Below are 14,792 nucleotides of genomic sequence, written 5' to 3'. Positions count from 1 at the left end.
TGAGAGCGAGGGACTTAGTATGTCTCACTCACTTTGAATAGAGGAGCAAAAAGTTTGAGACCACTGATTTTAAATGTAAAGTGATAACAATGGAACTGCAGCTATGCTTGACGTGGCTTTGCTTTGTCAGGACAAGTGCTTTGGTCCTGTACGTAAAAATACTCAATTATGGTTATAGTAATTTGTTTGTAGACCCTATTTTAACAAGTCTGGGAAGTTTCTAGGCTGTACTTCTGATTTCTAAAAACATGACTAGTGTTACTAAAATAATAAAGAATATGAGGGAAGAGTGGGAAGTTAGGAAAAAGATTAGGAAATCTTCAGGAAGAAGATTGTAACAAGTTTTAACTTCAGCAAATAAATAAAAAGCAAGATAATTTCTAAAATCTTTAAAATGGGAACAGCGTATCCTAGAGTACTTCATGAGGATTAAATGAAGTAATATTTACAAATTACTTAGCTCAGTGCCTGCAGCATAGTGAATCTTTAGTAACTATTACGTATAACTGTAGGTTAATCTTTAGTAACTAACATAGTGAATCTTTAGTAACTATTACCTGTAACTGTAAGTGAATCTTTAGTAACTAACGTAGTGAATCTTTAGTAACTATTCCTATAATTGTAAATTAAATGATATGTGTAGTTTGTTGTACTGCGTCTTTACTAGTACATTTTAGCAGAGTGTTGTTGTTTATTCTTCCTCTGTAAATATTCCTCTGGAAAGCCAAACGTCACTGAGTTCCATGCACTTGGAAGATCATTTGAAAGAGAGAAGGGCCTGGAGGTTATTCCATATCTTGTTACTGTCGTTTCTCCTCACTGTTCACTGTATCTCCTCTTATTATAACATTTATTTACTAACTTCTGCAAAATGAAACCAGTAATGATGGCTGGGGTTCTGGTAATTCAGTAGTGGAGAAAATCAAGATAAAGTACAAAATAATGATACATTAAGTTTTTCATTATTTTGATTGTTTTTCCTTGAGTTAACAGCAACAAACATTATTTGTTTTGAAGAAAATTAATGAATAAAGGGAATATTTCAATAATATCAAAATTGTATAACAATTTGAAATTTGAGAAAGCATGACTTTCCCCCCATTCATCTTAGGGTGATGAAATGAAGAAATTGGGAATACAGCCTATTCCTATGATGGACAGAGACAAGAAGGATGAAGTCCCCCAAGGCCAGGTATGAATTATTAAAGTAAATTGTAATTGCTGAAGTCAAATAGTTTAAGATGGGCATAAAATCATACATGAATGGAAAGCATATGTCATCATATAATATGTTAAGGGAATGGGTTATTACAGGCAGATCTGGTGATTATTAATATGGAAACTTTAGAAATTTATCTTACAGGATTGAGAATTGGAAAAAGAACAGCTGTTTACACTGAATAATCACCTACTCAAATGAGCCTTCACTTCCTAAGACACTCAGGAAAGTAGATGCTAAAAGAGTTCATACTCTTAATCTGGGTTTGACGGCCAACTCCAACCACTGATTTTGGTCGCAAGGCTAAAAGCCACAGTGAGGAATCCTGAGGGCCTGGCTGCCTTGTGGACTGGAAAGACTTAGTGCTCAGGGGACAGAAGCCAGGACCACTTGAAACTTTCTCCATTTAGATGGAGTTTGGGGACAATAAGACCAAAGTTAGGAAATCTCTGTGGATTGAAAGAATTCATACTACCTTTGCCAGCACTCCTTTCTTCAGCTGCCATTGCAGTAAATAGGCTTTCTTTTCTGACTTGAAATAGAGGGGGTAGAAGATTTTGAATTGTTTTATTTTTAACAAGCAGAAAATATTTTGTCATTGGCTAAACAAAAATATTTTTGGAGAGTTACATTATAGATTTTGATTCAGGTTCATTTTTTCTGACAAATAATGCTTAGTACTTTAGTGCATTTTGTGTTTTGTCTCAACATAAATTGACATCAACTATCCTCTTTTCAGGTCATACTACATAATTTATGTTTGTTTTCCAATGTTTTGAGAGGTCTGTGCCTCGCTAGTTTTGCATGCGTGTATGTGTGGTGTAATGTATTTCTGAGAGTATGGTTTTTGTTAAGTATCTAATCTTCTAATGGCATAACAAGGAAGTTAGTCGTGGGCAAGTAATTATGATACAGATAAGTTTAGAAAATGTTTCAAAAAATCCACAGGTTTCTGATAAGTTCTCAAATTTCCCTACTTTATTTAAAATTGATTTATACACAATTTAGGCAAGTCCACAGCCCACAGAGGGCACCAGTACAACAAAGAGACTGAATGAATGGCCATCGCCTCCACTCATGCCCCTGGCTAGGTTTTCTGATGGCGTGGGCACTTTTCCCTCTTGACTTGAAACGGATCCTGAATACCTATCGTGTTTGCTGTGGGTGTATTTTGCAGTTTTTGTCACCTTTTACCACTGTTTATGGAATTTTCCCATATATGGAGTCACAGCTGTCAGTCACTCCTGTTTGGTGTCTGCTTTTCATAATGTGTTTGAGAGTTCCTTTCCCACCTTGAGAGTAAATATATTTGCCTATATTTTCTTTAGTTTCCTCTTTATTACTTTGCATTTGATTGATTAACTTGTTTGGAATGTGTCTTCTTGTATTATTTAAGATAGGGAACTAAAGGTTTTTCCTTCCCAGTAGTTTACAGTCATCCCCACAGAAGGCATGGCATAGCTGGAAATTTCTCATTCATGCTGTCAGCAATATGGGTTTTGCTCTCGTGTTTTTAATTAAGATAATAGTTTGTTTTAGAATAGTTTGATTTTCATTTACAGCCTAATAAAGATTTAAAGAAAAAGTTCTATGATCAGTTAATATTCTACCAACCATATTGCTTCTAAATAGTTGATGACTGTGAAATTATTATTTGCCATAATAATGAAATACTCTAATTTCTGATAATTAGTATCTTTTCTGGGACCTTCTGCCCCATGTCATCTGCTAAATATTCGAATAAGAAAGTCTCTGCATGAGCCATAAAGTTAAAAATGGAAATAACGCAGGTGCTATTCTAGTAAGAGTGCTATGACGATAGACTTTGTAACAGGAGAAAGCAAAAAGGAACCACATAAATTCGATCCTCCTGTATGCTTCAGTGCATATCACTGAAGTTCAGTACTTCAGAGAAATTGGTAAGCTGTGATTTGGGGTCACCTCATCTAGAGAGCTATTTATCTTGTACATGATGCAGCCACTTGGCCAGTGACTTATGTCTGGACAAGCTGTGTTATCTGGCTAAGAGTCACATATCTTTTACATCTGGTCTTTAGGTGGCCAGTCTTATTTGCACAGTGACCCAGAATTCCTAATGAAATATTCTCTGTGTATTGTTTAAAGTACGACAGATTTTTAAACTTTGAAATGTGATCTATTGAAAGAACAGTAAATGGGAAGAGCTATGATAAAACCAATGACATTTATTTGAGTTCAAGTAAGAGGGCTGGGAGGATGAGTAAAATATTGGGACACCACACAGGGCACCAAAGCCAAGAGTAGCAGACAAGCAGAAAGTACTGCTGCAAACCTGAGCATGAGGGCGGGAAGAGCCATATGTGCGGAAGAATCGCAGGCTTTATGTTGAAGTGTCTGCAGGAAAGCACTAAAGGTGACTGGAGATAACACAGTACTTGAATGATCAACTGACTGATCTATTAGCAGAATATCATTTAATGTACTTGGGTCTTAGATTTCAGTAGGTATTAACCTTTGTAATATGTTTTGAATCTTCATGTGTTTTATTTCTAGAATCCATTTTAATGCATTTTAAAATACAGTCTATAATAGTAGTCATGGAACCTAAATATCACATACAGCAAAACTAGAACATGTAATTTTATAATTAGGCCTCAGAAACAGAACCTTCACTGAAGAAATACAAATATCACTAGAATTGCTAATATGCACTTTTGTTTCTTGTCCGTGGTTTTCGCACGGAGGCAGCTTGGGTTCTACAATGCCGTAGCCATTCCCTGCTATACAACCCTTACCCAGATCCTCCCTCCCACGGAGCCTCTCCTTAAAGCATGCAGGTATGTACTATGGTTCGAGCTGTAACAATATTCTTTCTAAAATCACTGAGATCTGTATAGGATTTTTTTACTCCACTAGTGTGTTGTGGTCTGTGCGTCTGTCTAGGTATCGAGTTGTTGTGCTCAGGGGCTCGGGGCCTCCTTGCCTGGCTTCCCCAGGGGCGTGACTTCTCCCCTTTGGTTCAATTCTCCTGAAAGACGAGCCTCAGGCACCTTGGGTGCTCGGGCAGCTTCTTCTGGCCGCACTCTCAAGAGAGGGACAGTGGGAACAGGCTGGGGGCTGGGGCCAGACACAGTTCAGGGCCCAGATGACCCAGTGACTGGGAGAGTCTCTGTCTCGGTGTGGGAGATCCTTCCTGCTTTCGTACACCCACGTTCAGTCTGGGTGGGGTACCAGGTGTTTCTTTCAGAAAGGGCGTGTGTGTGGTTCTTGCAGGACCAGCTTGGTTTCAAGCCTTATGAGAGCTGCATCTGTGCTGAGGGGACCTTGTCCCTGGAGGTCCTCAGGCCTGGGACCCTTGACCTCAGGCCTGGCAGCCCTTGACCAGGCTGCCTCATTTTGCTAAGTGATACGTGGAGTATCACTTTGCTAAGTATCATTTTGCTAAGTGATACGTGGAGTATCACTTTGCTAAGTGATACGTGGAGTCGGTCCTGCAAGAGGGGCTCCTGGCTCTCATTACTCGTACAGCCACAATATGTCCCTAAGTAGTACGCTATGTATATGTGAAGTGTCTATTCATATCAAGTCCTTCATACACCAAAAAGGAGGAAGAAGTTTTTTTTTATTATTGTTATTTTGCAGAGGACCCGCCCAATGCTGTTTTTAAAAAAGACAAGGCAGTGGTGTCTATTGAGGATGCCTGAGCAGGAAGAGACTGACGAGATCACACAGTTTGTTGTTTAAATGGAAGAAGGGGACCTTAAATTTTGGATAACCGCTTCGTCTTTAAGTCTTTTTCTCCTTCCAACAAGACATTGAAGCATCGTTATCTCTTCTAGATTCATATTTCTCCCTATTCCTTTCTTATCCTTTTGAAAGAGTGAACTCAGTTAAGAACCTTGGGTATTTTTAAAGATTTTCATTTTACTTTAAAAATTCCCTCTGAGGAAGTCAAAGGGTTATAGCCAGCAGCTGTGCATGTGGGTCTTTTCACGGCTCTGGGCCATGTTTTAACTACTTAGCTATAGCTCTGCCTGGGGTGGGTTGGAGTGGATGCCCTGTGGGAGGACGGAGGACAGACACTGGCCAGAGAGTTTTACACAAAACCAGAAACTTAATATACTCTTATCTTCTGCTGTTGAAATTTTTTTTCTACCTTTTTCAAGGAAAACAAGACCAATAGGCAATATTTAAAAATTTATATATATAATATAAGAAATGGTTTCTTCTTCCTCCCTGCTCCTGTGGAGATAAACGTAGCATCCCACCTTGTTTTGCTGAGCCTTAATTGACCTTACTCCCTGGTTAGTTTATTAAAATCTTACCTTATTACAAAAGCCTGAGTCATAATGGGCAATATGGAGTGTGAGGCCAGATCATTCTTGAGGGAATTAGGTTATAAAAGTTTGTGCAAAATTAAAGAGAAAGTGGAATATCAATGTAAATTCAAAGATGTTGTTTAAATAAATACTAAGCAATCTTCAGAAGTCCTTTCCTGTCCAGAAATCCTGTGTGTTTTATGCCAGGTACTTGGAAGCCAGGGCATGAGTGCTGACTGCGTGTGCCCAGCCCTGTAGGGAGCTATGGAGGTGCCTTCCTTGTGGAACTCTGAGAACACGGTGTCCACTGTGTGGGCAGCTCTGCCTCATTCCTGCTTCAGTATACTTGGCTGGACCACATAACCTCTTAAAGGCCATTTGAATCTTATTAACGCTTAAAAAGTTTATGATGTATCCTCAGTGTTCAAGGAAACATACCAAAATTAGTGTATGGCTTTTTCCAATATATCGGAAGTCTCTAGGGTCTGGAAAAATAATACCTCATGATATGTTACAAAAGTTAAAAGAGCCACACTTTTCAGTTATATTTTAGGGTTTTGTCTGTCTGAATGTGTCTTAGAATGTTTGCTAAAAGAAATTGGAGAGAATTGTAAAACTGTGTCTCATAGGAGTTTTGTATTTCGCAATGCCAAGATTGCCATGTGACTTTACACAGGAATGTGGCCAAGAGTTCTTCCCGGGTAGCCGTGTAGAGGAAGATGGTTTTGCAGCGATTTGGCTAAGAGCTCTGCTGGGGTAACTGTGGGGAGTAAGATGATGGTTTTGCAGTGGTTGTGATCACACAGTTAGAGAAGATTACGATGCCTGTGACACTTGAATTACAGACACAGAGAGAAAGATTAGAGGACTCGAGAAATGAGACTGCCTTGGGTGAGGACTTACCAGAGCACTAACATGGTTTTACTATAACAAGAAAATTTCAGAAGTTTGTGCCAGGTGTAACTTAGGATGACTTTGTACATGTGACACACTGCTCAGAATAAGAGCAAGTGTAAGATGGTGAGGTTTAGGCCTCCTGGGAGACGCTCTATCAACACTTCTCAGTAGGAAGGTCCCTGTTGTCACCGAGTGTTCTTACTGCTCTGGGACCTCCTCCTTTCCACAATCCTGCATATTCCTCAGTATTAAAACCCAGAGCTCTTTCCCTGTTCAAGTTAATCCTTTCTAAGAAAGGACGTATGCTGAGCCCTAGCATTTCTGCTGCGTTCGCGGTCCAGAGCGGGTGGACCAAGGTGCCCCTGACCCTCTGGCGCCTCTGAATCTCTTTCCTGAGCAGCCATCACAGGAGCCCGCCTGGCCACGTCATGCTGGTAACCATGTCGGAGGGCCCCACACAATGTCGTTGTGCAGGACTATGCCACAGGACTGTTTGGTTAGTTTTCAAGACAAAGTCCAGAAATCCTTTATTCAGCTTCCCCTGAAACTTCATCTTTTATCCCTAGGGATAATCTCAATCAGTGGGAGAAGGTGATTCGAGGGGAGGAGACTGCAACCTGGATTTCATCCCCGTCCGTGGCTCAGAAGGCAGCTGCATCTGAAGATTGAGCACTGGTCACTCCGACATGCTGTCCCACCTACAGATCCTCATCTTGCTTCTTTGACATTTTTTTCCTTTTTTGGGGGGGGGATGAGGGGAATCTATACCTGGTAACTGGGTGCAAACCTCTTCAGGAAGGTAACATCAAGTAAATAAGTCAAGCCGAGGACTTCCTGCCAGTCTCTTCTGTGGGGCATCGTAGACACTGAGTAACCAGGACCACCCCCGTGTTCAGAAATCAGCTGGCCAAGTGACTCCATTTGACTTGCAAACCAGCCTTTTCTAATAGGCTAATATTGCTGAGGCCTTAAAGGAAATGGACAAAAATTCTTCAGAAGGGGTACTTTTCCATTGTATCTTTCTAATAAGGGTTTAACATGGTACTATTATGGTATTGTACTTGGGCTTTCACATCAATGTTGCTTTGATGTTGTTGGTTATAAATAGGAATTTTTACACATTACTATTGTGAATGGTGAATGTTCATGTACGACCTACTTGTAATTAACTTGAGTTGTAGTCCACAGCCTCAGGACAAATGTCATTGAGGTTACAGGGTAAGAAATGATGGCAAAACGTCAGACTCTTATTTCAGAGCTTCATGAATTTAGTTAGACTAAACATAACTCTTTAAGTTAAAACTAAAGGGCTGAGATGAATAAATTTAACACTGAAACAAATAGATTTCCTGTCCTTTTGAGAAGAGATGAGGTATACCTTACAATAAATCTCAGAACTTCAAGTAGCAGTTCAAAAGATGTCAGTTTTTAAAATTGTTTTTGTTGTCGTCTTGGCAGTTTTACTGAACCCTTTGCATAAAGAACAAAATAAAAGCAAGGCATCATAATTTTTTGAATGGACAAGTCTTATGGACATAAAGGGTGCATTTTTCATAATGATTCCTTCATAGTTTCACTTCGTGTCATTGCAGAATTTTAGACTCTCATTCACAACGAAAGATGAATTCTAAACATTGTTTAATTAAAGTACCATACATTTCTCTTTTAAACATCAAACCATAAAATGTGTCCTTTGTAATTGTACTCTGGCCTGCTGCAGTCACCTCTCATTTATCTCTTTCCACATGCTGCACGGTCATATTTCATGAGCTTTCTGTCCATAGCACAGCCACAGAAGCAGAAAGCAGTACAATCATGTTGGACCTTCTTTCTGTTCTCTTTACTCGTCTCACAGATCAAATCACTCCATAGAAGTCTGTGGATTTCGATGGTTTCTTCTATACAGCTTTTTGGTTGACTAGTATTACTATACAATGTAAGTGTTTTGAAAAATACAAAAGTAATACTCTGCACCTCTTCCTACAAAGATTATAAAGCAGTCACTTCTGGTGCATATTAATACTTTAAAGATTTTCAGCACAATGGCACAGTAATCTCCAAACCTGAATTAGACAGAGACTCACTCAGGAAGTGACAGGCCAATCATAACAACATATTCACGTTTCATGTGGCAGGAAACTGGAATATCAGTTTGAATAAAATGGAAAAATATGCTTCTACATATTTACTACCATAGGCATTTTGTTCATATGAGCCTGGTTTGTGCCAAATTAAATCAGAGGCTTCTACAACATGGTTTATTTATGTTGTGGCAGAGTTGGCTCTACATAAGCACTGTTCTTATTTTAAAATTAACACTATGTGTTCAGTTTTCTTGTGGGCTTCTGAAAGTTGCCATCTTCCCTACGTGGAGCTCCATTTGCTATTTTCATTATACACTATGAGGTAAAATGTAATAACGAAAGAGATAGAAATACCACTGTGGCTAGATATATATACACACACATATATATATGGATGGATGTAATATATGTAGAACACACACATAGATGTATATAGGATGCACACTCATGTATGTAAACATACATATACATATGTGTATATATGATACACATACACACACGCACGAGCGACAGAAGGAAAGAGGAAGAGAGAAGCAAACATGTAGGAAAAAATATAAATCAACCCCATTCTCCCATTCTTTAAGAGCAATGATTTTTCTTGACGGAAAATGCATATTACTTGACAGTTGACAAGAAAGTGTCATTTTTGTGTTAGTGTATTCATATAACTGCATTTGAACAAGATACATATTTTTCTGCATACAAATTTATGAAGCTGGATTCTACCAAATACAACTTTAGTCACGAAAGTTAATTTAGTTATCTAATTTAACTTGGAGACTGAATTTCAGGAAGGGATATAAATTATTTAAGATTATTGTTTAATTACAAGAATTTTAAAAGAATGTATGAATTCTGTTTTTTAATATAGAAAATAATTATGGCGGTAGGAATCTCATGGCTATATTTACATTTTTAGGTTATTACAGAAAATTCTCTTAATTTATTATGGTCAAGTGTATTAGGTAATCTCTATTTAGAACAGTTTCCCAAAGGAATGTGATTGGATTTACTAGTTGGTTAATTTCTTGTGAAATATTGTCGTAATAGAAGCACAGCATGAACAAAAGACTGTATTCTGATGTAAACTGTCAATACTGCTTTTACCATGTGTCAGATTTACTTAGTAATCACAGATTTACCTAAAATAAAAGGACTCGGGATGCAGTGATATTTAGTTAATAATTTGTTTTGGAAAACATGCAGTTAGGAGTATTTTTGTATTTTGTCAGATGTTTAGGAGACAGACTTTTGAGTTCTGTTTCTTGTCTTTTTCCCAGATCTTTTCTTAAAAGAACAATGTGACACCAGAAGCCAAGAGATGGTTTTTACTAACAACAGCTTTGATGAGTTCCTATTAAGGTCGTATTGTGTATTGTGCCAAATTTTCCACCCAGTATAAATTTAGTAACCAGCTACGAGCATATGTAGGATATTCAATTTGCAGACACTTATATTGGTTATGTTGGTTTATAATAGACAAGTTTTATGGTCATATGCAATTATTCCATTATCTTTTTGGACACAGTGAATGTGTTTTTTAGCTGAAAATGTCCTTGGAAACATAAATGCCTGCCAATACCATGAAATATTGAATTCAGGCAATGTGAATTAATTAATTAGAAAAGGGTCAAAGGAAATACAATGGATGTGGAAACTAATTCTAAAAAATAGCTGTATTAATAGGGCAAAGCCTCTGGTCCATTTCCCAGCTGTACTTCTCTCTAAGAGGTATATGAAAAACCCATCTTGCAAAAGAGACCAAAATATTAGACACAATCGTTCCCATTCCTGAGTCTTCAATGGAAAAGGAAGGTGCAGATGTTTACAGTGGTGCCCCAGGTGACTCGTTCTCCACACAACAAAAACAATTAATTGGAAACTACATTTGTTCAATATAGGTTTCCTCTTTTTTGGCATGCTTTTTAGATTTTTTTCATGTTGTAAAATCTCAGTTAATTTTTCTTTATTGGTATGTTTGTGTATACGAGACATGTTTGTAAAGGATATAAATAGATGCATCAATCCTTAGATACCTGGGTTTTTTAATAGGTTTAGGTTTGGGTATTGTGTTTCTTGTCTTTTAACTCAAAATTAAGGTTTGAGCTTTAATAGGACTAAATTATTCACCTGCCTTGGCCTGTGCCTTTATTTTAAATACTGCAATTTTAATTCTTCATTCATGTATTTATTATTTTGCTTTTCTTGCTTAACTATAATTGAAAATATTTATAGGAACTCACAGTTCATTTTATCAAGTTGAATGAATAGGATCATCCTCTCCTCATCAGATTTCTGTCCTTTATTTGACTTCGTTGACATATACCCTGGTGACTATAACCAGCGAACTGTTCAGATTCAGTCTTTTCGGCAAGAACTTCAGAGAACTGTGACCTTGGTTATGATATGATTTTTTGGGGGGTTTCAGGTACCTAAGCATGATTTTTAAAATCACTTCTGTCTTTACATATTTCAAACATATGTTTGCTTTTGACACTTTGCAGATTTTATTTAGGATTTAATTCTTTAAAGACTGTATTTATTTAGTCACTATAACGAATCTCTTCTATTGCAAGTATTGAGCTGATTTTTAAATGATGTAAAATGTAGATCAGCCAAGTATGTCATCCATTAGAGTTTCCCCATGCTTTCAGCGCATGGCCGTGAGATCTTGACATGTGCATCAGTATTTAGCCAATACATATTTTGCTGGCTTCTTTAACCATTTATATTGCTTAAATTAGTAATATCCAATGCAGTGCACACTTTTTTGTCTTTTTTCCAATGGAATATTTTGGTTGTCTGAAACATTGGATGCATTTTATATGATAAAAATAGCAAGAAAAATTTAAAAAGTGTCAACGGTGTGCTGGTTCTAAATTAAGAAGATAGAACAAAGAGAAAGACATTAATGTTACCCAAGAAATACATTTAACATCCAAAGAAGCAATGCTGTCCTCACTTGGTGTTTCTCTTCTCAACCCAGCAATGGAGAGCAGGGCTTGCGAAGCCATACAGAGCCCACCTGCCCTTTCCTGCAACTGGGAGAAAACTAATCAATGGCATGCAGAGCCAGGTGTGGCCCTGTGAGGCAAAGGATAATGTCACCTCAGGACCAAGGTAGAAACTTACAGCTGAATCCAGGGCTTACTAAGTAGGGAAGTCAGTTTACACATTTCAGTTTTCCTCTGATGTCTCTGAGGTACTGTGTATTTGCAGAAGTTTAAGTAGAAGGGTTTTGTTTCTATTGTAAGTTAAGCTCTAAAAGTGTATTATCTAATACTCTAGCCCAACTGAAATATTATATCATGGGCGTTACAGCCTTTGTCTTTTTCTTTATTCACCTTAATACCCAGTCCTATGCTGTATCTCCAATAGCCTATATAAATGACATATAGGAATATTATTTTCCATATGATCTGTCGTATGGTGTATATGCTATGTGTTCATTTCATGTGCAAGTTGAGAGTGTAATAGATTTACCCAGAGAAGGTGTTTCTATACAATGCCCCTACCTATTTGAAATTACATGCTTGCCCAACACACTGTGAAATAGTTACCAAAATTTGTACAAATGCAGCATCTTCATTCTTCCTGAGAAGACAAGATGGCTTTCTTTACATGAATATATGAACAAAAGAGATCCTAGATCCATATGTAGCTAAGGCATCTGAGAGTTTGCTGTTGATAATCTTGCTGACCAAAAACTACTGGAGAGTAATACAGGTTATATGCTGTCAAAATTACAATGCTCATAAAGAACTGACTTGTAGAGTCAGTGAACCTGTGTCCAGAATTTTAATAGGCTCTCTATTGGAAGGAGAAAGAATTTCAAGTTAACGGTATCTAACTTCATCATAGTTGGTAAGTTAGTAAATTTTAAAAAATGATTTTATATGTATGACAAAAATCTTTGTAAAATGCGCAAGTGCAATAATTTAAAGAGGTCTTAACTTTGCATTTATAAATTATAAATATTGTACATGTGTGTAATTTTTTCATGTATTCATTTGCAGTCTTTGTATTTAAAAAACACTGTTATGTTTGTATAATAGAACAGTAATCATTTATTATAATCTAGGCAAGTTGTAAATAAATTCATAATTTAAACAGCCAGTATATATGCATATATGAGTGTTATATTGCAAAATCTTTGTTTTACTTACATGGTTAAAGCAGCAAGAATTCTTTTGTTGATATGTAATTATACACATAAAATATATATATATATGTATGATACATGAAATATATTTAGAAATGTTCATAATTTTAATGGATATCATTTGGTGTGAATAATTGAATACAGAGTTTTTAAAATATCTTTCACGTATATCACTTGCTCTCATTTGTGGGGAAGATAAGAGACATTTCACAAAAGGTCATTTGAAAACACTCTAGGCCTTGTTTGCCTAGAAAACACCAAGTTTACATTGAATTAATGTGTTTTTTTTGCTGCACCCATTTTCTACCGGACAGCACAAGACAATATAAAATGTTAAATGTTACGATTTACTAACTCGGAGTCCATTCTGTAATTTTAAAGATTCAGTGTGTAGGGAGCCCGTGGTGCTGCAGTGATGGCTTCAGGTTACTGAGCCAGCAGCCCTGAGTGCCAACCCGCAGGCTCCCCCGGGAGCTTCCCTGGCCCTCAGAGTCTTTGCGTCAACAATGCAAATGCACACTCACTAAAAGCACACCCTCCTGAAAAGAGAAGTGCTGGGCAAAACGCAGTGGTGCATGTGTGTTTATGTGTACGTGTTGGGATTCTTTCTCCTATAGGAAAACACATTCAGGGCTAAAACCTCACATGCTGTGTAAAAAGTGATAAGTATACTCATAATCTTTAAAACTCTGGGTAAAGAAATTATGTTTTTATTTTGACTATCTCTGCTTGCCATCAAATGAGTAGGCAAATGATAAATATGTAAGACCAAAAAGTTAAATTTTATCCCCTGATCCTCCCTAACCTTAAACATATTACAGCTAAATGTGAGAGGCTTAAACATACGAATGTCCATAGCCTTGTGAATTAGAAGGAAAAGGAATTCTCCAATACCAAACTCTTACTAATGGAATGCCGTACGGATGCATAGCACTATACATATAGTAGACAGGATTTTTGTAAAATATTCATTTCCTGTGAAAAAAAAAAATGCTGAGCTAAAAATAAATTTCATGAGCTAATATATCCATAAAGTTATTTAGTAATTCAGGTTGCAGATGGGCACTCTGTAAAGCTGATCTGAATTTGAATCCTCGTCTTAACTGTGCATACCTTTGATTTTTCCATCAACTGTAATGCAACAGTGTTGAGGAGAGTAAAATTTCTCCATCACATGTATTTCCTAATGCAAGAAGAATCCTCAAAAGCAACACTTATCAAACAAACATCTATTCAACAGGCATTTTATTAGGCACCTAGTTTGTGAAAGGAAAGAATGGAAGGAGAAGAGATTAGAAGCAGAGGACAGGATGTCATGTTTCTGTAGGGTTGGCCCTCACACCTTCATCTTGCCAAAGACAAAGTCACTTAGCCATGGATTCCTGTGCACTTGTGCCTTTCCGTAAGGACTGTTTTCATGATCATAGTTACTGCAGTCTGGATGGGAAAGCACGCATTTAAAGACCTGAAGATCTCAGATATTTAATTACAATTTTTAATTTCAAAAACCCGCAATTGATTCAATTCTCGTAAGAGGAAACTGAGCTTGATGAGACAGAAACCAGACAGAAGCATGCCCCTGCATGTCTACAGCTTTTTCCTCTCCCACACCCTTCGCCCACTATCAGAAATAAAAAAACGCCTTCCACTGCAGATCTAGATGTTTCCTCGACAGTGAAGAGCAAAGGATAGTGACTAGAAGAATCAAATCAGGAATTTATTTGAAATATCAACTTCAAAATTCTTAGCTGGTAGTTGTATATATTCAGATAATGTCTAGCTTTTTTGATGTCTATGTCACTAATTAGAACTCCTGCTCAAAAGGATGACCTTAGAGCGTGGTAAGTCGTCATTAAAAAGAAAACAGATTCAAACATTTTAACATACAGAATGACTAAGGTATACAAACATATTCATATGCATTAAGAAAACGTTTACCTGCTTTACTTTGCATCACCTAAAAAAGCAAAGTATCAGACCACCCTGTTTCCTAAGTCTCCTGCATAACAGGCTTATGCCTCTGAAATCAGGAATGTTAGGGATTGGACTGAGAGGTCATGGGTACAATCTCCCATCAGCCAATGCAAAATCTCTTACTTGCCATTTCTGATAGATACTCATTCAACAAACCA

General features: G+C 37.3%; 1 protein-coding gene across 11 annotated transcripts in view; it reads left to right on the top strand.

Moving 5' to 3' along the window:
• The window catches only part of PDE10A (phosphodiesterase 10A), a 665,278-nt gene extending 652,459 nt beyond the window's left edge, over positions 1-12,819 (top strand). For 8 of the 11 annotated variants that reach the window (XM_021936903.2, XM_021936904.2, XM_021936905.2 and 5 more), the window contains 3 exons: positions 1,112-1,192; positions 3,947-4,035; positions 6,981-12,475. In XM_021936903.2, the coding sequence (XP_021792595.2) occupies positions 1,112-1,192; positions 3,947-4,035; positions 6,981-7,083 (273 nt within the window). In that variant the 3' untranslated portion in view covers positions 7,084-12,475. Of the gene's footprint in view, positions 1-1,111; positions 1,193-3,946; positions 4,036-6,980 lie in introns of all 11 variants that reach the window. The other 3 variants (XM_021936902.2, XM_021936910.2, XM_017958456.3) reach the window with 2 other exon arrangements.
• The last annotated feature ends 1,973 nt before the right edge of the window (positions 12,820-14,792 follow it).

Source organism: Papio anubis, chromosome 6, assembly GCF_008728515.1.
Source record: "Papio anubis isolate 15944 chromosome 6, Panubis1.0, whole genome shotgun sequence".
NCBI classification, from domain to species: domain Eukaryota; kingdom Metazoa; phylum Chordata; class Mammalia; order Primates; family Cercopithecidae; genus Papio; species Papio anubis.
The sequence above is the reverse complement of the archived record's forward strand: the minus strand, read 5'-3'. Positions and strand labels throughout refer to the sequence as shown.